General features: G+C 38.2%; 2 protein-coding genes across 6 annotated transcripts in view; one reads left to right on the top strand and one right to left on the bottom strand.

Annotated features, from left to right (window-relative positions):
- Nucleotides 1-11,150, bottom strand: part of KPNA5 (karyopherin subunit alpha 5) — a 20,385-nt gene extending 9,235 nt beyond the window's left edge. For 2 of the 5 annotated variants that reach the window (XM_061366173.1, XM_061366175.1), the window contains exons 1-9: nt 11,004-11,150; nt 8,743-8,876; nt 6,329-6,430; nt 6,148-6,247; nt 5,234-5,328; nt 4,298-4,429; nt 3,522-3,610; nt 2,246-2,345; nt 804-967 (exon numbers count right to left, since the gene is read on the bottom strand). In XM_061366173.1, the coding sequence (XP_061222157.1) occupies nt 804-967; nt 2,246-2,345; nt 3,522-3,610; nt 4,298-4,429; nt 5,234-5,328; nt 6,148-6,247; nt 6,329-6,430; nt 8,743-8,876; nt 11,004-11,007 (920 nt within the window). In that variant the 5' untranslated portion in view covers nt 11,008-11,150. The remainder of the gene's footprint in view (nt 1-803; nt 968-2,245; nt 2,346-3,521; nt 3,611-4,297; nt 4,430-5,233; nt 5,329-6,147; nt 6,248-6,328; nt 6,431-8,742; nt 8,877-11,003) is intronic. The other 3 variants (XM_061366176.1, XM_061366177.1, XM_061366178.1) reach the window with 3 other exon arrangements.
- On the top strand, nt 11,085-21,278 carry ZUP1 (zinc finger containing ubiquitin peptidase 1). Its single transcript, XM_061366197.1, is given in 11 exon segments — nt 11,085-11,089; nt 11,212-11,308; nt 11,311-11,548; nt 12,553-12,663; nt 13,573-13,682; nt 14,420-14,588; nt 16,020-16,208; nt 16,526-16,694; nt 17,301-17,452; nt 17,789-18,009; nt 19,215-21,278. Coding segments are annotated over 11 exon segments (1,509 nt in total). The 3' UTR covers nt 19,263-21,278.

The following is a 21,278-nucleotide window of genomic DNA, read 5'->3' as shown; positions in this document are numbered from 1 at the left end:
CAGCTCAAGTATTATTCAGTACAAAACTGGAATGTACACCATTCAATAGCCATAGCAACAGGTGTTACTAGGGGCACACTAAAACTTACCAGCTCCCCTTTTTAAGTGAACCCCCCCTCTTTTATTCTAATTCAATAATTTTTATTCGAAGTCAGTAAGCCAGTACATGAAGCCATATTCAACCACCTGAGGTGTGGGGGAGGGGAACCTGTTCTAAAAATTCTACAGAAAGCGAACTCACTGTGTCCTGACAGGTATACTAGCAAGCTTTCCACAGGGAACTATGCTGAGCTGTCAGTGCTGAGAACTACTATCCCTGACACATTCTGCAGTCCTCATGCGAACACAGGGATTTAGTCTCCCTTTCTAGGAAAATAATGAACCATAAACCAAATACACAGGAGCAGTTTAAAAGTGGCATAAGCCTGCTTCTGGACTTCCCAAGGCCAAGAACTGTCTGTATTGCAACTACATCTCCTAGAAAGGTAAGAAAATAAAATACAACAGTGAAATTTAAAAAGTTAATAGTAAGATGCTGCATCTTCAGTCTTCACCTTTCTATTCCTCTATGTAAATGAAATCCTACATTACATTTTAAGCAATATAAATAAATACATTGGAGAAAACTTTTTTCACTGTCAATCTCAGGAAAAAAAAGCCAGGAGCCAAGTAACTTAAAAGGTTTCAGATAAATACATATTCATCACTCCACATAAAAATCCAGACTTAAGGTGAGAAAAGACAGTGCAATCTGAATCTAATATTAACAGTACTGTAAAGACATTTATTTGGTAAAGACTTACATAAGCAACTCTACCAATCTTCGACACACTCCAGAATCAATAACAGCTTGAATTTTATCATTGGGACCGTCTGAAAGGTAAGAAAGGGCCCAGCAAGCATCTGCCAAAACGTCTGGGTCACTGCTAAACAACAGTCTCGATAAAACATTCAAGCAAGGAGCAACCTAGATTAAAGAAAAAATATTGCATAAAATTAGGTGGTTTGTATTTTACAAGTTTCAGAGAACATTCTGCAAAGGCATAAAGGTGAAAAACATTCCTGCCAAAGCACATGACCTTATTAATGAATCAGGACCTAAGTGGAACACTTCCCAATCAAACTAGATATCCAATTCAAACAGGCAAACTGGGCAAATTCTAATTTACAGCCTATTTATTTAGATATACATTAGGTATATAATTGTTCACCAAAAAAACTTATGCTTTTACAGATAACTAGATGATTAGGAATTACTGATGCTTTTTTGACTCACTCAGTGAACACAATTTCAAAGTAATAGCATTTTTTGATATTACTGTTTTTGTAGGAGTGCTGGATGTTATTTATAATAACCAATCTACAATTGCTTTACCACAAAGAAACTGAAGTCATTCACAGACAACTTAGCATTCACTGAACTAAAGCAAAGAAACAACAGCTGACTTCGCTTCTTACTGTAACTGTAGTCTCTGGCCTTAATCTCCTACAGGTTCCACACAGACAAGAGCCAAATGAACTAGAGCATCTTAATACCACCTGGAACCTGACAGGTTTCAGCTGTATAGCTTGGGAATTTCATATTCTTTGTTAGAGCTCAATTCTTTACCTTACGTCAGTTATGCAATTCATCCTCCTTTAGCAGTCCTGGTGCTACTGCAAAGGGCAAAAAGCAAAGGAGCTGCTCTTATTAGTAGCTGCCTACAGGGCATCATTTTCCACTGATGCTTTAAGCATTTAAGCAGCAAAAAGTCTTGCCTTTTTTTTTTTTTTTTACTACCAGAACAAAACACTCCTGAAAGATACAACTTAAGCAACTGTGAGGTGATTGATGAATTGACATCAGGAATTCACCATTTTTGCTAGTATCTCTCCAAGAATTAAGTAGCAATGACAGTAATTACCACTTCAAGAGGTAAGCGTCAAGACATGCAATTTTTCTCCAAATTCTCTTTAACGATCATTTAACCTCAGTCTCTTCTACCAGAACATTCAGTGTTAAATTCTTTAAATCTTTTTAATGCCATTAACCTTATGAGAAATTAATTAAAATGAAAATGAGAAGCTAATATTCCTACTAGCCTCTAAAGTCTTCCTGTCTTTATAACCACATACTTGGAGAATGCTGTGTTACATTAAAAAGATAACTTGAGTCTACCTCCAGATTCAAAGAGTGCGTTACAACGTTAAAAGCACAGGTTGTCTTCGGCTTTCTGATTTGTAAAAATGAATTACTTTATTATACCTTACTGAAGTCTGGAGGTGGGTTCTTTCCTCTACAGAGATTTGAGAGAGCCCAGACTGCATTTCTAGTTGTTGTAAGACGATTTGAATTTGTTAACAGTCTGTGAAAGAGACAACAATAATAGAAATAATCATTTCTTACCAAAGAGGTGTTTTTGTCTATTATTACTAACAAGACCTCAAATTTGGAAAAGAAATCCTAATACTGTGTCCCAATTTCAATTTATTTCTCTTCATAGCTTGCATGCTGCAAAATATATTTTTTTTTAAGAATCAAGTAAATCTGAATAGATTATTTTGTGTGGACAACTCATTACCAAAACAGGTATATGTATATAAAGTAAATTACTGCTCACATGAAAAATCATTCAATTAATCTTTTCTGAGGGTTTTCAGAAGGGACTAGAAGATGGAACTCTCCCCTGAACTAACTTCAATGTTTTCATTCAGAGAATGCAATTAATAATAATAAAAAGTTTCATAAAAAAAATAAAACTTAAGAGATCTTAAAAAAAAACCCAAACAAACAAAAAACACCAAAACCAAATGCACACAAACAAAAAAACCACCCACAAAAACACAACACCTCAACCTTTACTATTTTTGCTGAACAGAATATAAGAGATTCAGCACCTGAAAAATGAAGTTCACTTTGAGATACGTATCAAAATATCTAAAGCTGTTAATCCTCAAAAACCTCAAGGAAGGTAATCACAGTCTCCTCTATATTTTAAGCTATTTTACAAATTTCTAAGGCATTTTCTCTGATAAGGTACATTCACCTCTTGTTGAAAGTGTATAGTAAAATGCTGGAACAATATTCCTAGCAAAGAGAAATTTTCTGGTGGACACAGCTCACGTAACAACTGCTTTGTCAGGTCACCCCAACCAAGCAAATGGACAGATAGCAACATTGGATCTTGGAGCTACTGGACAAAGGTGGAGAAACCAGTCTACTGCCCAACCAGTTAGAATCACACAAATGCACATGTAAATTAAATCATCTGTCCCACCCTACATATCCAGATTTCTGGCAACAGAGAGTTCTGCACAATACAGAAATTGCCGTAACTGTGAAATAACACTTCTCTCTTTTTGCAAACATTGGAAAGTTTACAGTCATGGACTACCTAACTAAAGATAAGGATGAAGCTCAGGTAATACAAAAACATTTATATTCTCTTAAATGAATTTTAAGTTGAAGTTTACAGTTATCTATGTTGGTATTATTTTATTATTATTAATTTCATATTACAGTACTAATTTATAATACTTACTCCAAGAGGGGTGGTAGTATTCCACAGTTCAAAACAAAGTCTCTGCATTCTGCATTATCACCAGCAATGTTACCAAGAGCCCACACTGCCTTAAAAAGCAAGCACTCAAGTGAATTTATACAGATTTATACAGATCATATCTAAATATTTTACAGCAAATATTATAGAATTTTAAAAAAAGTATCATTCCAAATATAGCATTTCAGAAGACTACCGATTTTTATGTTACATTTTTTGTGAACTTGCACAAAGTCAATTACCTATTCCGAAGTCATCCTTTCAAGTCTTCTGTTATGAAAATATGTTGATTCACATGGGTTGTTTGGTTTTGTTTTTTTGGTTGTTTTTTTTTTGTTTTGTTTTTACAGAAAAGGTATGCACATACTCTTTTCAATAGTTACATGTGTTACTATGTGTAATAGATGGAATAAAACTCAAAAGTTGCAAACAACATATAAGGAATAAAAAAAGGTTACATCACAAACTTTCACCATACAAACTTTGAAGCATGCTGAATAAAAGCCAGTAAATTAGTCTCTCAAAAATAACAACCCCCTCCTCACCAAAACCAAACCAAAACACAAGAGAAATTAGATGTTTTCTTTAAATTACTCCACAACATGAGATAAAATACAGGTTCAAAGAAACACCAAAGGTAAGTTTTTTAATTCTTGATGCCAGATGGATGGGCTAGTAGGCAAATGGGGCTCAAAGCCTCTTTAAGAACACCCCCCCCAAACTCAGAAATTAATTTTAAGTAGTTATAAAACAGTTACCTGCTCCTGTACATCTTCATGTTCTGAACTAAGCAACTTAATAAAAATTGGAACAGCTCCAGTTTCAATTACAACTTTGGTGTGTAGAAAAGTTCCAGAGGCTATGTTTGTCAAAGCCCAAGCTGCTTCAAACTGTTTAGCACAAAGAAGACCATGTTAAACCACCGAGCAGTAAAACTTAAAATGATAAAAAAAGTTTGATGCAAGAGTTGCAGAGGTCAATCTTCCAACTTTTTTCTCTTTCCACTGAAATGCAATTATTACTATTATTGTACTTTCTATACAATAGAATAATTGGCATTGACAAAATCTCTACTTAATAAAAACTACCAGTAGTGAAGTTAGTTTTAGGTTTTGGCTTGCAGCACGAAATCTAAGGAAGGTTACAAATCTCTATTAACTAGTATAAATCCCTTCTATTTACTCTATATTAAATTTAATTCTTCTAGTATGAACGTACACAGGACCTGAGTTCCACAAGTAGACAGAACTAGTTACTTGTATTTTAATTATCTATTCTTCAAGGGTTTTCTAAAAGGGTTTTGTCAAGCCTTTCTGTTCCCTGTATCTTTTTCCCCTTCTTTTCTAAAATTTTCACTGAAAAGTACTACAATAGACTCAACACAAACAAAACAGATTCTGCTTACACATCAGTGCTGATGATCTTAACATACCACTCTGGAAACCCTCCTGAACACATTCTGCTTTCAAAACCCAAGTATTTGAGCAGGTGAATACATAACCCTAAAGACTACTTTGAAACTGACACGAGTTCCATCACAGTTTCAGTGACAATAGCTGACATTTCGAACAACTAAAAATTTATAGCTTCAGTGGTTAAAAATAACAAAACATGGCTATTAAAAAAAAAATATAAATAAAAAAAAAAAAAACAAAACCCATTCCAAGCCCCCAATGAGTATGAACCAAACTCACTTGCAGAGTGTAATTCTCATTCCTCTCTAGAAATTTCACAAATCTCTGTACTACTCCTGGTTTTTGTATAACTTCATCTATAGGTGGATTAGGCTCTAAGGAATAAAACCAAACATATTTGTGTTAAGCCTAACAAAAAAAAAAAGACAACAACAAAAAAACCAAACAACAAAAACCCAACAAATCAAACAAAACACAAATTAATCACTTTTTCAGTATGACACAAAACAAATATAATTCTCAGTTTTTACCATAATTCTTAGCATTCAATCATTTTAATCTCAAATGAAGTTGCTAAACTCTTGACTTTAGAAGACTGCAGTATCATCTCCATAAACACCCTATTATGTATAATAATGCTAACGTGTACTATTATCCATTGGCACACTAGTAACACATTACAAAACACTGTTCCTTCAATCAGCACCTCAGGTCAGAGGAAGAGCAATTATGATTAGCTACTATTTAAATGACCACACATACCTTCATCCATCATGCTATACAAATACTAGCATTAATTTCAGACTGCATGTCTTAGAGTCTCAACAAAAACAAGCTGCAACTGTTCTGTGGCACTATATAATTCTCCCCTCAATTACAGAACGAGAATCAGGAATTGAATCACTGCAACAAGTACTGTAAGTAACATTAATGTGTAGTTAGTTAGGGTCCTGGACACTTCAATCAAAATATCCTTGCTTTTGTTAACTTTGCCTGAAAGACTTAACATTAGAATGAAGCTTTCTGTATTTAGCCATTAGGTCGGAACAGATTTGGCACAGTTTCTCTACAAACAGAACTAGAAGCTTCAGCAAGCTCTATTTTAAAGTAAAACAAAACTGAAGTTTAACTGACGATGACTAAAATAACACAAAAGGCACAACAACAAAAATAATCAGGGAATGTTTATATACCTTTAGATAGCAATTTTCTGAATTTCTGAGTTGCTGTGAGTTGCTGATCAGGATCATCTGAGAAAATCATCTGCACCATGTCTACTGTAATAACTTCTTCCTAAAAATGAAAGGAGGATTTCTTACATCTAGTCCTATGCACATTAACAGACAACATTCTAAGCACACTGTAAAGTATTACCTCTGGAATAGGTACAGTGGAGCTGACGTCAGGATCCTGAATTGGACTCTCTATCATAGATTCTTCATTTCCCGGTAGAGAAACATTTCTGCGTTTAAACAGCTAAACAAAGAAAAAAATTTGGGGAGTCATCAGTACCCACTCTATGGCAAGTTTTAATGACATACACTTGAAGAAATGCTTTCACCAATACTAGTCAAAGTATTTCATTTCCTCACCTTCCCACTCATCCATGCAAATGGAATTCTACATGAAAGCTTAACGAGCATAAGAGAAAAACTCTAGTATATCTGTATCTTGATAAACTGCACAACACTTCAGAGAGACACTTAAAAACTGAGATTCTTTTTAATTAGCAAAGATCCCTACCTTTTTTCCACATGTAAGAAAAAGATACAGATATTTGTGCTTTTAGTCTTTTATCCCTCATAATTAGCATTTATTTTTAAGCAGGAAACAGTACCCTACAACTTACTTTCTCTGTTTTTAGGCAAGTTAAAACCATCAACACAGAGACAACGTTTGTGTTTCAGAACACTGCATTCCTCCCTGCAACAGAAGGTCTAAGATCTATGTGCTTTCTCTGAATGGCAATTAAACAGTGCCTATATTTCAGGTACAACTGCAGAAAGGTTAAAACAAAAACAGTATTTTAATATAGTTGGAGAAAAAACAGTGTAGCTTCAAGGTGAATTTTTAAATTATGTTACATTAAGCATTCCCTATGTCCAAAAATTACAGTGCATGCAGCCAAAAATCCATTGGCTGCTTGCACTGCCTATGCTCAAAATACATACCTGCACTTTAGTATTTCATCAACTATGTTTTATGAATGCCTCTTCATTTTCTGTCATACAAGCAAAATATTCACACTAGCCTGTTTTCTTCCAGACATCAAACCTGAATTTTTACAGCACTACATTTACAACTACTGTAATTAACAATTCCAAGAATATTAACATTGATACCTTTAAAAATAAATGTTAGAATCTCAGTCCAGTTACTAAGATTTCACTGTAAGCACAATAAAGAAACCTCCTAATAAATCCTGAAGGTTTTGTCCTGTGGGTGTCTATAGACACCTAGATTTCTACTGTTGTACATACTCAAAACTGCAGAAGCAACCTGAGTTTACATCTACCCATATTTCAAACCAAGGCATTCTCTCCCTTCTTCAACACACACTTTTGCACTGAGCACAATCTTGGGCACAAAAAAATTGCAGAATCCTGGACGTAACCAAGGTTTAATTCCATTTAAGCCCATAAAGGCAGAAGAAAAAACATGCCTCTTCAGGAAGATCAGTCATTCTTTCTAGCGCTCAATAAGGACAGAGCAGCTCCTCATTGACATGTATAAACTGTTACTGTTTAGGATCGTGGTCTATCTACCAGTTATTTATTTCTTCTGGAGCAAAAGCAGTCTCATCTCGCTGCATAAACATGTTGTTCCCAGCTCAGGAAGAGTCAAAAAGCACCAGTCCAACATATTAAGATCAAGGAGAACATAACACCATTCTCATTGTTACGACAGTTAGCATGGGAGAGAAAACACCCATTCTTTTCATAATTTACCTAGGGAGTATTTACTACAAAATACACAAACAAAACTTCCAGCGGGAACTGCAATGCAGTTACCCATTCACAGATAAATGCTCCAGTATTGTATGACTTCTTACTCTTACCTCTCTGGCCTATCTAATTTAAATTCTTTTCTATGCAGTAGCACCGTTTTCCCAGGAGAAGCATTAAGCATTCCAGCCTCAGAGAATACTGCAGATCAGTGGCTGGGACACTCCCTAGGTTGTGGGAGACAAATTCAGCCACTTTAGACCAAAGAGAAAAACAAAGTACATTCCTTAATTTCCTGGCAAGAAACTACTAAACACTTAGGGTAAAAGAACTAACACAAACCACTGAATTACACAGTACTCCATGTAACTCCAATCACTAAAAATTCAGTAAGGAGAACTGCAAATTATATATATCCAGGGATATATGTTCAGAGATCACTAACTGCCAGACAACTTACTAAATTACTGTAGAAAAGCTCCTGGGCATTTGAAGTATGGCTTCAAAGATGAAAATAATCCTCAACCTTCTAACAGTACAACTTTGGCCCAAACTCTGGAAGAGAATGCAAGGTTTTTACCCCTTACTGGAAAAAAAAAAGAAGCATCCTTTAAGACCAGTCTTACATGTGTAAACCAAGACTAAGGATTAAACTTAAGACACAGCTCTCTCCTCTGTGTGCCCTAGTGACTTAAGTGTTCCCGTTGACTTTTTTAAGAAGTGCCTGGTGCTCCCCAAGACTGCACAGGAAACAGTCAATCTGGTGCTCCGGATTCTGCTCAAGTCCTTTCATGTGTCTGCATTCAGTTTCATAAGCACTTAACAGCTCAACAAGATACTCACTTGCTCTTCCCTTTTCTGTTTCCGAAGCTGGATTCCCTCCTCCTCTCTTCGTCTTCGCATTTCTTGGGGATTAAGTGCGTTATTCTTGTAGCTTTTCATTCTGAAATTATCTTTACCCGGGCTCGCCATGTTGTCTATTAAAAAAAAGTAAAAAGTAAAAATTACTCCAAAAGGCCAAACCTCACAAGGCAAACATGATATCTCTTTCAATGCAAGACTATCTACAGCAGCAGCTGTATATTCCTGTAGCTGCTTGCAATACCCAGTTCATCAATAAAACCTCTTAAGGTAGAAATCAAGAGAAAAAGCTTTGCCTAGACAGGCATTTCTAAACTTCAGTTCATCTCACAGATCAGATTTTTCATTAAAAGGCATAATCCCCTGCAAAAAGAAATTATGGGTTTTATAAGCAAACTGAGAAACTAAAAGCAAAATTATGTTGTTAATTTTGATGGTTACAAGTAATTTTCTTCCTCCTCTCATACAGAAGACCTTTAATGTATTAGAAAATAAGAACAAATCAAAGAAGAAAACTTGCAGTAATTACTGCTTCATTTAATATACTACTGCATTGTTTTTTTGTTTTGTTTTTTTTTTTTTTTAATGCTTATCTTGCAAACATAAAAGAGGACCTAAAAGCTGGGCTTAATTTCCTTCTAAACTGTGTGCAGAAGAACAAATTAAGGGTCAGTAGTGCCAGACAAGCATACTCTCCCATTTTAAACTCATGAAATGATTGATTCATTCTAATTAACAGCTCATTTGATGGATTAGAGGATTAGAAGCTGTCATTTCAGGCATATCAGTTGGGAAAAGATAAAAGTGGTAAAACATGATTCTGTCACTGAAAAGATCAAACTGACTGAAAAAGGCTGTTAATAGCATGGTGCCAGCTTTTAAGGCTAAAATTGTAACCTTCATCTGACAAATAACTGTCAAAAATACGTTTTAAAACTCTACATGAACTCTTGTCTGGAACTCTTCCACAAGAAGAAAGCATCTGAACTGCAGCTCCTGAAATGTACACAATTCTCTATAAACTTCCATGCTGGGGCTACACTTTTTTTTTCCTTCCCTTTTTTAATGTATCAGCAGTACCACGGACTGCTGAGCAATAAACATTAAGCTGCGAGAGAAAAAGAATCCACCGATATACGCTAATACCAACAAGACACTCTGAGGACTCAGCAGCCTGTTTCACCCAAACACATCTGCTTCACAAGAACCTTAGCAAACTACTGCCATCTCTGGACCACGAAGATAAGTGTGCCACTGTCTAAAGCAATTTTCTCTTAGTTGTCATGTAACTTTTAAGGTACTATTTAAAATCATTTTCCCAATAACAGTACTGGCTTAACTAGTCCCAGAACATTGTCACTTCCTTAATCACTCGCACCTTACCAATTTAGTTGTGGAAATAGAACTGTGAGGCCAAGCAATGAAACAAATAAGGTACATGCGCACTCAAAAGTCACCCCGTTTAGGTCTCCAGCTCTATAAAGAGTTACAAAAGCTCAACCGGAAGGAAGCTTTCTTCAGAGTTGTATTCAATAAGAAAAGCTTATGATTTTATAGCTTCATTCTCCCCATAAGGATTTCGGTATAGACATCACAAGGGCAAGAAGACTAGCAGCCCCTGATGTATTCAAGCTTCACGCCTTCTGCATCTAGATCCAAGGAAGTCCACACTTCTGCGCTGCAAATTAACGCTCGCTTTAACACTAAATCCCTCCACCCACCACATCCTGCATCTCTCCCACTTGTTGTGCCTAGACTAAGACCTATCCTACTAGCATTTATTTCCTCCCTGCCTACACAAGGTTCCCTAAATACCGCGCTGCACTGTACCAGCGTCCCTTCCCAGACTTGCAGCGCCGAGGGAGGCGAGGCACTGCCTGCATGCTTTGCACCAGCCAAGTCAGACCGACTGCTCGGTCGTGCTGACACCCACCCCAGCCACAAAAAAACCACATCCCACGAAGAGGGGTGAAACCCCCCTCCGCCAGCAGCAGGGCGGGAAAGCTGTGACTTGGCAGCTTTGTATCTGAAAAAGCAGCGGTGAACAGTGGGAAGACCCTGTCTCAGCACCGACTGCCCCATCTGACTAGGACCGAGCTACCGAGCTGCCGCCCTCGACAACGCCCAGCTGCTGCCTGCGAGAGACCGGCCTGCGCTGGAGACCTTACAGCTAGAGGCACCACACCCAGCTTCGGAAGAAATACAATCCCCTACCCCTTCCCACCGGCTCTCAGGGCTCTTACCCATGGAAGCGGAGACGCCCGCCGCCCTCCAAGCGAGCAAACCCCGCTCAGCACAGCGACAGCACCCTATCGCAATTCAAGATGGCGTACGCCACCCGCCGCGCTCCGCACAGGCCGGGAAGGCGGGTCCGTCCGTTCCCGGCATGCTCCGCGAGCAGGCACCCGCCCCTAGGCAGGAAAGGACGTGACGTAGTACGTCTAGGTGTAGGGGGGTGGTGTTGCTGTGTGGCTTGTATGGGCAGGCGCTGTGTCCTGAGGAGGCCGCGGGACATCGCCGCCACTACCCCCGGCCAACGAGCCCCGACCAACGAACCCCGACCGACCTCCCTGCCGTCAGCTCTGCGGCGCCACCGGCTGCCTGCCGCGCTGCGAGGAGCGCCGCCGCCGCCGCACCGACACGGCGGAGCTGGGGCCGCCGGCAGCTCGCCGCCCGCTCTCCCCCGAGGGACTGCCCGAGTGCCCCTTCTGCGGGGAGGCAGCGGGACGGGAGCTAGAGGCGCACCTCTGGACTCGGCACGGGCACGTGCTGGGGGACCTGGGCCCAGGTGAGCGGCGGCGGTTAGGGGATCGCGCCTGATTGCCGGGGAGGTTGGGGTTGTGCCAGGGCCTCACCTCCCGGGGGACTCCGCCGTGTTCGGGCGCTGCCTGAGTGTTCCTTCAGGCATGTTATCGCCCTGGAGGATGTGGCTGGAGAACCCAGAGAGTGTTGGGGGTGCGAATTAGGGGCCTCGACTGAAGACGGTCGGGAGAAGTTACTTAGAACGTGACAGTGAGCAAAGGCAATGCAGGCGTCGCTTGAAAAATCTGTTCCAGAGCGGTAATGCTGACGAACCTGTAGTGTTCTGCATTCCCAAAATATGCTGTCTGTATCAATGAAAGTAAATGGTAATGCTTTCATGTGATAGGGAAGTGGTTGTTACCTATTTGACATACAACTTTTGCTCACAAAAGTTTGACTTGTGTCTTGAAGTCTCATTCTAGACAGGATCATAGAATACCAGTTTGGAAGGGACATCAAGGATCATCTGGTCCAACCTTTCTTGGCAAAACATGACCTAGAGTAGGTGCCCCAGCACCCTGTCTAGCTGAATCGTAAACGTGTTCAGTGTTGGGCAGCCCACCACTTTTCTGTGGAGATTATTCTGATGGCTGTTCTCATTGTGAAAAATTTTCCTGTAGTTCCCATAGAGCAGTTGCAGGACATGTTAGGGAAAGGTAGCTTTTGGTTTGAGGTAGAGACTTAGGAAAGCTCCAGCACTCGTGTTATGAAGTGCTAAACACTGGTTTGGAGACCACAAGGATATTTTGGTGAATGAAGTTGGAGTAAGGAAAATCATTGTTTATTTGAATGCTGTATCATATTTTAAAAGTAGCTAGAATCTTATTCTAGCTGTCCAAAGTTGCTGGTAGCTATTTAAGAAACTTATTTATCTTAGACTGTATCAATTAGGGGATGGTTCTCAAAAAAGAAAAAAAAAACCCACAAAAAAAAAAAAACTACCCTAGGAATTGCATTAATCAAGAAACTGTATTTCTTCTTGAAATGCAGGAAATGGTGAACATCTTTACGAATGTCCAATGTGTAGTCTTACCTGTACAAACATTCAGATTCTTGAAGAACATGTGGATTTACACTTGGAGGAAAACAGCTTTTTGGAAGGTACATGAAAGGATGCAGTCTTGATAATACTTGAAAGCATTTACAAGTATTTGCATGTTGTAGTATAGAATGTCAGACAAAAGTTAAACTAAATATTACCTTATGTAAAAAGAAACACGCATATGACAAAGTTAACATAGTTAATAGCAGTTCACTTGCCCAAGTTTCTACCTGATACGTGCTAAAAGAAACACTAGTCTGTGCATGGTTGTTAAGTAAAGTCACTGTATGTTAGCCTAAAACTCAGAGTGAAGAATGTTTAAGACGGCCGTATTATATTTTCTTCTAGTTCTATAGAAGGTTTACATACACATAGTTTTACATGAACGGAATGTGGCACATTCCACTGGGATGAGCTGCAAATCGGTAGCTTATGAAAACTTCATATTTTTTTCTCATTTTTTTTTCTCTAAATGCTGATTTATTAGGTATATCAATAAAGGAATATTTATTAGCATGGCTGATAAAATCCTGCAGATTCCCTATCTGGTTCTCTGATCCTGAATTTGGTTTTGTTACAAGACTGCTGGTAGTGATCCTAGAAGCTAATAAAGGTGTGGTATTCAAGAAGCTGGGACTTCTTGCTAACAGTGAAGTGAAACATAGCAAACAAAAGATGCTTTTTTATTAGTAGAGGTACAGGCATTACTTGCCAGGTAATTGCTCCTGTAACTGCATGAACTGCATCCAAGTCAAGATTCTTAGTCTTGGTAAACAGAATGCAGTCAGTCCTGTTTAATGCTCGTTGCTAATAGCTCAGATTAATGTGGGATACATCTCTTAAATTTAATGCCCAGTTGTGTTTATGTATGTCTGCTTAGAAAAGAATCTTAAAATAAAGAAAATCCACCAAAGTGTTGTTAACCTCCCAGTCAAGTCCTCTCTCTTTGGAATGTTATTCCTGGCTAGGTGGAAACATGAGAGATCTAGAACTGGCTCAGCAGCTCCAAACTGAAGAAGATAAACAGCAGAAATCAGAAGAAGAGAAGCAAGAGAGGGAAGAATTTAAAAAGCTGCAGGTACAGTCATGTGTCTAAACGGTAAACTGGTGAACAGTTGTGCCATTAGAAGCTGAGGTGCCTGTGTTGGAGCTGTAATGACCAGGAATTGTTATGCCAGGTCAGACCTGTGCAGTCAGGCTGTGTTGAAGTAGTGATGCAGGTCTGGCTACAGGCAGGTATAAGCTTCTCAGCAATGCTGATGCCTGCCTTGAGCTACTTGGGTTTACTGCTTTGGGTGATGCTGGCTTGGGATGGGTTTGGATGCTCATAGGGCATGGTCTACTGCTCCCACTTAGGGCCTCAGCAGGCCTGCTGCTTCATACTGTACTCTGCCTTGCAGGGCAGCCTGGAGCATGTTGCCTGGCAGAGTGCTTGAAAGCCCTCAGCATGCTCTTCTGGATACCACCATCTGCTCCAGTGACCATTTCCTGCTAGGTCTTGCTTTTCTCTCTCCCACCTGACAGCCTTTATAGCTCATTTCCCAGTCTCGCTACCTCCTGACCATTCACTGCCTCTGTGCCAATGGCTGGCTGCCCAAGAGGTAGCAGAGGGATGTTCCTCTAGGTGTGGCTTTCCTATTCCTACATTGCTGTTCAGGACTAAAGCCTGGCAAGCTCTAAAAATTAAGTCTGAAGTTTCTGTGTCTCGCTGTTCACTGCTTTTCAAAGTTACTGATTGTTCACGCAGTTTCTCAAAATCAGTAAAGGCTCATTTAAAAAATGTGATTTAAATCATGCACATTCTGTCCCTAACAGAGACAGTATGGGTTAGATAATTCTGGAGGCTACAAGCAGCAATTCCTAAAGAATATGGAAAAAGAAGTTGATAGAGGAAGAATGCAGCCTTTTGATTATCACAAGAGGAAAGCTGACATGATGGAGAGTTTGGCTTTTGGTATAGATGACGGGAAAACAAAAACCTCAGGTAAAAATGCTGGAATTTTACAATTAAGACTGTGCTTTCTAGACCTTGGATGTACTGGTCAAACTTGTCTTAAAGAAAGCATATAATTGAGTGTTTAATATTAGTTGTATCCTAGTTCTAATCCTGATTTTCTAGCTCAATCTATACTATCTTAGTTCTAAACTAACAAGAAAGTTGAAGCTTAGTGTATTTCTAATTTTTATTCTAATGTGAAGACTTTTTTCTTCTTCTTTTTCCTGTGGAACCTTGGAACCATGTTATTTGGTTAAGAGCGCAAATACAAAAAGTATCAAAAGATGCAAATGTCTTATTACAAGTTGGTTGTCCTTGAGTGTGTGATTGTTTTCTACTTGCTACCCACTGGTCTCTGACTTAATGTAGTGGTTAAATTTTACAGTTGCTTTTTGTCTTATTTCGGTTAATTGTAGTAACATGTTAGTGGGTCCCAGGTAAACACAGTGTTTGTCTGATTAGGAAGTCCAGGAGGGCACTGGGAGGAGTAGACGTCTACTTGATACATCTTCTTTGAAATGTTTTGTAATTGGTACAAACATTCAGAGCTAATGGATTTCTTGGTCCCTTTCAAAAGGCTTGCTTGTCTTTACTTACCAAGACCCCAGTTCAAATGACTTGGCATATTGCTAGTTGTTCTACCTTGCAAAATACCCATCTGGTTCTTGATAGGTAAAATAAAATTTCCTCTATAAAATATATTGAGTGGAAATAATAGATTTAAAGTGATTTAGACTTCAGAGAGGAATTCAGAAAATAACTTGTGGCTGTGGAACAATTGTCTTCACAGTAGCATGGCAATAAAGGGCTTTCAAGAATTTACATTTACAGATTGGAGAGAGCGTTCCCAGGTGTGTTCTTTCATGTAACACAAGAGGATTTGGAATATCCTGCAAGTGGATTTTTAAAACAATATTTGCAGTAATTCTCAAATTCTCTACCATTTTTTCACGCCTTAGTTTCTTCCAGAAAAAAATAGTTTGTGGGGAGTATAATAATTACATAGTATGCATAAGTATTTCCATGGTTTTAAGAGGAGCTTGCATTGGAGGTGGCAGCAGCATAGGAATGCTTTATTGGTGATGTTATTTTTCCTATTTCACTGTAATAGTTCCTATGTGTATCACAGCTTATAATGTAGTCCAAGCTGTTTAATTTAAAATATTTATTGTGTAACAGCAGTGAAAAAGTAACTTGGAAAGTTTTATAGTGCATGAATTCATCAAAATAAAGTCCAACAAAATGAAATAGGTGTAATGTCCACTGGTTCTGTGATTTGGGTTCTACATGTAATGTAAGATCACTTAGAAATTTTTACATTTTCTTAACCTATAGCTGTTCCAAGCTGGGGAAAAACATTTTCATGGCAAACTTTGTAGTTCATTTTACAGATAAACTTTGTATTTCATCTTCTTTTAGGAATCATTGAAGCATTGTGCAAGTACTATCAGAATGAAAACAAAGATGTGAGGCGTGTATGGCTTTCAGCAGGAGTAGATCACTTCCACTCATCTTTGGGCGACAGAGGCTGGGGTTGTGGTTACAGGAATTTCCAAATGCTCCTTTCCTCACTGTTGCAAAACAGCTTGTATAATGACTGCTTGAGAGGTATTAAACAAAATGCTGCCTATTTGTTTCATGTGCACTGGATGACAACCTACTGATTGATGGTTTGCAATTTCATTTACACAGCAAGGCATACTAGGTCAATGATACCTATTAAATGCTTGTTATACAACTGTAGCTTCCTGTGGAAAGATTCAGAGGGGTGAATACTGGCAAAGCATGATGTGGTTGAAGTTTTAGCTTTAGGTTTTTTTTCGTGCATCTTTGTAACATCAACTGCCTCTTACAAAAGAAGCTGAACATTTTTAATAGACTATTTCAGTAACTGTAACCACCATTCAAAACCTTTTCTGTTCCAGATACTACAGCAATTCCTAGTATACCGAAGATTCAGTCCATGATTGAAGATGCCTGGAGAGAAGGCTTTGATCCTCATGGGGCATCTCACTTCAACAACAGATTACATGGTTCAAAAGCATGGATAGGAGCATGTGAAATTTATTCACTGTTAACCAGTCTAAGGGTAAAGTAAGTAAGATCAGAATTGCCAACTGTGTGATTACAAAGCCAACTTTATGGCTTTAAATTTAAGCAACCTGTAAACAGATCTGATTTTGCACAACATAAAGCTGTGTAACTGCTTATGCAGGTACATAAACTGAATAACTACTTAGATCTTTGAAACTTGGTGAAGGCTTACACCACATGCATAAAATCAAACATGTTTAAAATCTTTATTTCTCTAGAAGAATCTGTATTTCAACTACTCACAGATATAATTTTGAAAGCTGTTAACTGGATTCTGTAGTGTATGTGCATCACATACAAAAAAAATCTAACATTTTAATTTTTGCAAGCTACACAAGTTCCTGTTAGACTGAACAGTATTTTTTTTTGTTATGGAATAAATTTTCCAGGTTTGAACAGCATATATTGCATTGCTTTGTAATTACGTGTCCCCTACTTCTGTATTTAAAAAGAAAAAAGGGGAAAAGTGTTAACAGCCACTTGATGCCTGGAATTTCTGTGTTTAGAAAACATTCTTGGTGCAGAAGGAACTGAGAGGTGAAAAATGGTTTTAACAAACAACCTACTTGAAATCTTATTGTTGCTTCCCTTCTAAATGTTCTGTAGGTGTCAAATCATTGACTTTCACAAACCAACAGGCCCTACAGGTACACACCCTCGTTTATTTGAATGGGTTTTGCATTACTATTCTGCAGATATTGGAAGTGGTACAAAGGTAGTGTGTACTTCCAAGCCACCCATCTACTTGCAACATGAAGGTCAGTATCACAATACACTGGTTTCTTCCTATTCTGTATCTTTTTTATATGTGCTGCAAATCAGAGCAACATTTTATATTCCTTCGTCATTTAATCGAAGGTGTGACTTTAGTTCCTTTATTTTATTTAGTAAGAACAACATTAATGCTTGTATTTTTGATGAAAGAGTTGGATGTAATTGGGATCTCAACTTTTTGACATCTGCTGTTTACTTATAATGATCTTATTAAATTTCAAATAACGTATTTTTTGATCTGAAAATAAGTAGTATGCTATGAAGAAGAAAATTGGATTTATGTGTTTTCAAAATACTGAATCTTGATATTTTGAAATTAGGTCATAGTCGCACTGTTGTTGGAATAGAAGAGAAGAAGAATAAAACTTTATGTTTGCTACTGTTTGATCCGGGATGTCCTTCCCAAGAAATGCAGAAACTGCTAGAACAAAACAGTGATGGTACTACTCTCAAACTACTTCGGAAATACCTGGGTAGCTTAAAAAAAAACCAATATCAGATAGTGGCTGTAGATGGTGTACTCACCTTGGAAGAGAAGGCTGTAAGTATTTCAGAAAATAGTTTCTGTCTAAGAAAATTGAAAAGAATCTACATCTCTTCTTTAATATGCATATATGGTTTCATGGTAATAATTTTTTCATCTCTTCACTTTCCTTATTCTTTGCCACTTTCTACTTATTGGTGAATTGAGTAATCACAGGCTATCAAAACCAAAAATTGTTTTTCATGTAAATGCATGCTACCTTGATGTAACTGGCAACTTCAAGGTCTTTTATGTGGCTTGCAGATGTTTGCAGGTGTAAATTAGGTTTTTCTTTCATTTTTGTTACAGGGTTTTCTTCTAAATAACTTATTGTGAACATAGAAGGTACTTCCAGAGTAGTCATAGTCCAGAATTATGTTCAGGGGTTTTTACTGTGACTTTGTAAAGCTATGGGGTGTCTATCAGCCTTTGATAGTTGAAGAACAAGGCTCACAGAAACTGAGGCTTAACCATCTCACGTCTCCTCAGCTTGGACACTATAACTAGTGCATTCCACTTTCTGAAAGTACTTAGATATTTATATATTCAGAACACAGATCTGAGCAACTTATGTGTTTGAGCTGTTGGCATTTTAATGAATCTTATTCACATGTTTCACTTTGGGCATCATAGCTTTTTAAGACTTTGGAAGTCTTCAGATGAATGTCAGATACAATTTTTGTTTCTTAAGCTTTGTCTTTCTTACACTAACAAATTGATACTGAGGACTCATGTTCCAGTTCTGTGGTGTCTTCTCAGCACTATTCATCATATTCTAGCACTAGCTTCAGGATGGATGTCTATTTAAACTGTAAAGTGACTGATGACTGTTACTTACTCAACTGTATTTAATGTCTGTATATTAAAATGAGGTATTAAGTGTTTTCTGGCCCTGAACATGTAAGGAATATCAGTTAAACACAACCATCCTCTCTTCCTTCTATTGGCAAAAGCTTTAAAATTCAGAACACAATAAAAATAAGAGTATTGTATGGGATTTGGGGGTGGTGGTGTTTGGTTTTTGGTGTTTTCCTCTTTTCAAAGATTTCATTTATATTTAAAAATATCAGTTCTTTGGAATTTTGTCTTGAAAGCTCCCATTTAATTATGATGAAGTATAACCTTTTATAGTAGTTAAGCTTACAAAACTACTAATTTGGAAAATGTTCTTTAAAGTGGTATTTCCACTCATTAAACTATTCTCTTTCTTCCTTTTTTTTTAGGCCCGCTGCCATGCTTCTCAGGTCTTAACATCAGAGAAGATTCCTTGAAGGATGCCTTTATTACCTGTTTCTGCAATTTTTCTGCAATTTGCTGGATGCAAAACATAAAACTTTTGGACTGTCACCCTATCTCCATGATTTTAGACTTAAACTATGTCTCCATAAATGTCTGAGGGCTCTGGAGAAGCACAGCACTGGAGTAGATCTGTTGTTTTGACCTACAGTAAAAGCTCTGCCCTCTTGATGACTCTGTAACTCTTAAGTATTACAGTGCTTGTCTTAAAAGAAAATTTGGTATTTTCTTTGTTGCTTAATTTACCAAGCAACACCTACCATTCCATAGCAAACTATGCACCACAGGTAACTGCCAGTAAGCAGTGGATAGATACTGTGGAACTACTTTATTGGAGTGCTAGGTCATGGTTTACCTCTGTAAATACATTTATGCTGCCTCTGTGGCCAGTGCTCTATTTCTTACCAAATTTGATCAACAAATACCTGTTATGCCTCAGCAAATTCTCCTGCAGCTATTTGCAAGTACAGAGACAGTTTAGAGATTTCACAATACAGTACGTTCCACAAAGGATTAGTTTGCTACTGAACTTCTTTCCAGTTAGTTAGCTGATTCCTCTACATACGTGTGTCACATGTGAACATGAATGTGTGCTTATGGGGTGGATCAGTGTTAGCATTGGCTGTGAGGTCTAAGGTAGTGGTGTCCAAAACATGGGGTACATGTGCTGTAGGGGCTGCACAAGACAATCTGCTGGGATATAGTGGGGTATAGTATCCTTTTTTAATTTCTGTTTTTGTGTATGTTTTATAATGTACATCACCCTAGGTCTCAAGAGACATCTCAAAAGGATGTGTGAACTGATTGTCAAGTAGGGTCTTCGTTGTGCAGGGTTAATGCTATTTAAGAGATTGCAGCTACCTGCTGAAACAAGTATCTTGGGCATTTGAGGCACCTTGCTATATCTAAGACATGCTGCTCTGGCAGAATGTAAGCATCATCCCTTGCCAGCAGGGCAGCTGGAGGCTGGGAAAGATGGTTGAGTCTGTTGCATATAGCACAAGGATGCCTTCGTGTAAGCAACTGAATTGTGCCATAGCATCTGTTTACTGTAACTAGAGCTTATATACTTACCTTTTCATTTAGACTCTTGCATGTTAACATCTAGGTGTATGTGTAGGAGTCTTACCATTTAACCTGCTTCTGTCATGTTTAATATACTCTGGCAATAAGAACCAGTAGTTTTTGGAAGTATGAAACACATGAACATATAAAGGTATTACAGCCCATAAATCAGCAAGTTTTCTGAAACATGCATGAAAGTAAAAAATACAAACTATGAAAATGGATTAATTTCAGTAGATATGTAAAAGTGGCCTTTAACCTGTGAAAGAGTTAAATATTCAGGACACTAGAGGAGCTGAGACGAGGAATATAGTTTCTGGGAACTGGGGGACCATTAGCTGCCATATTAGCCCTGCTCTATGTGCGTATGTTCTTAGGCCATGTCAAGTTTGGCAGCTATGTGATCATTTAGTCTTGCAGATAGACTTCAGTCTTCTCTGTACTGTTCCTTCACCTCCCCTGTGACTGGGGCTGGGTCTGTTCCTGGCTAAGGCTCTGCTAATTCCAGACCAAGCATGGTCTTTACTAATCTGACACTGTGCCCAGATACTTAAGCCTTAAGAAGCAGGAATTGTAGCTCAGCACCAGCTCTTCATTTCAGCACTTCGCTGTGTTCAGCCTGCCATTGGGACTTAGCCAGTGTTTCAGTTAAATGCTATAATGTGCCAAATTTGAAATAATCTCTTTGTACTGGCTTGTACATGCTGTTTGATTCCTATGTAATCACCGCAGAGCAGGTAGATTGTGAGCAGGAGAGTGAAAGTCTCGTTTGATCCAGCTGAAGATGCCATTACAAGGGTTGTTTTGATGGCAATTCCTGGCACCTACTGGACTGACACCAACCATGAGATACTTGGTTCTTTGTGTAAGCATGACTTTATGCCAAAATCCTAATAAATTTTATTGTGTTTGGTTTTTCCCTTTTT

The sequence above is a fragment of the Neopsephotus bourkii genome, unplaced genomic scaffold (assembly GCF_033783945.1).
Source record: "Neopsephotus bourkii isolate Nb327-2 ecotype Australia unplaced genomic scaffold, CSIRO-AGI_Nbou_v1 NB_1314, whole genome shotgun sequence".
Taxonomy (NCBI): Eukaryota; Metazoa; Chordata; class Aves; order Psittaciformes; family Psittacidae; genus Neopsephotus; species Neopsephotus bourkii.
The sequence above is the reverse complement of the archived record's forward strand: the minus strand, read 5'-3'. Positions and strand labels throughout refer to the sequence as shown.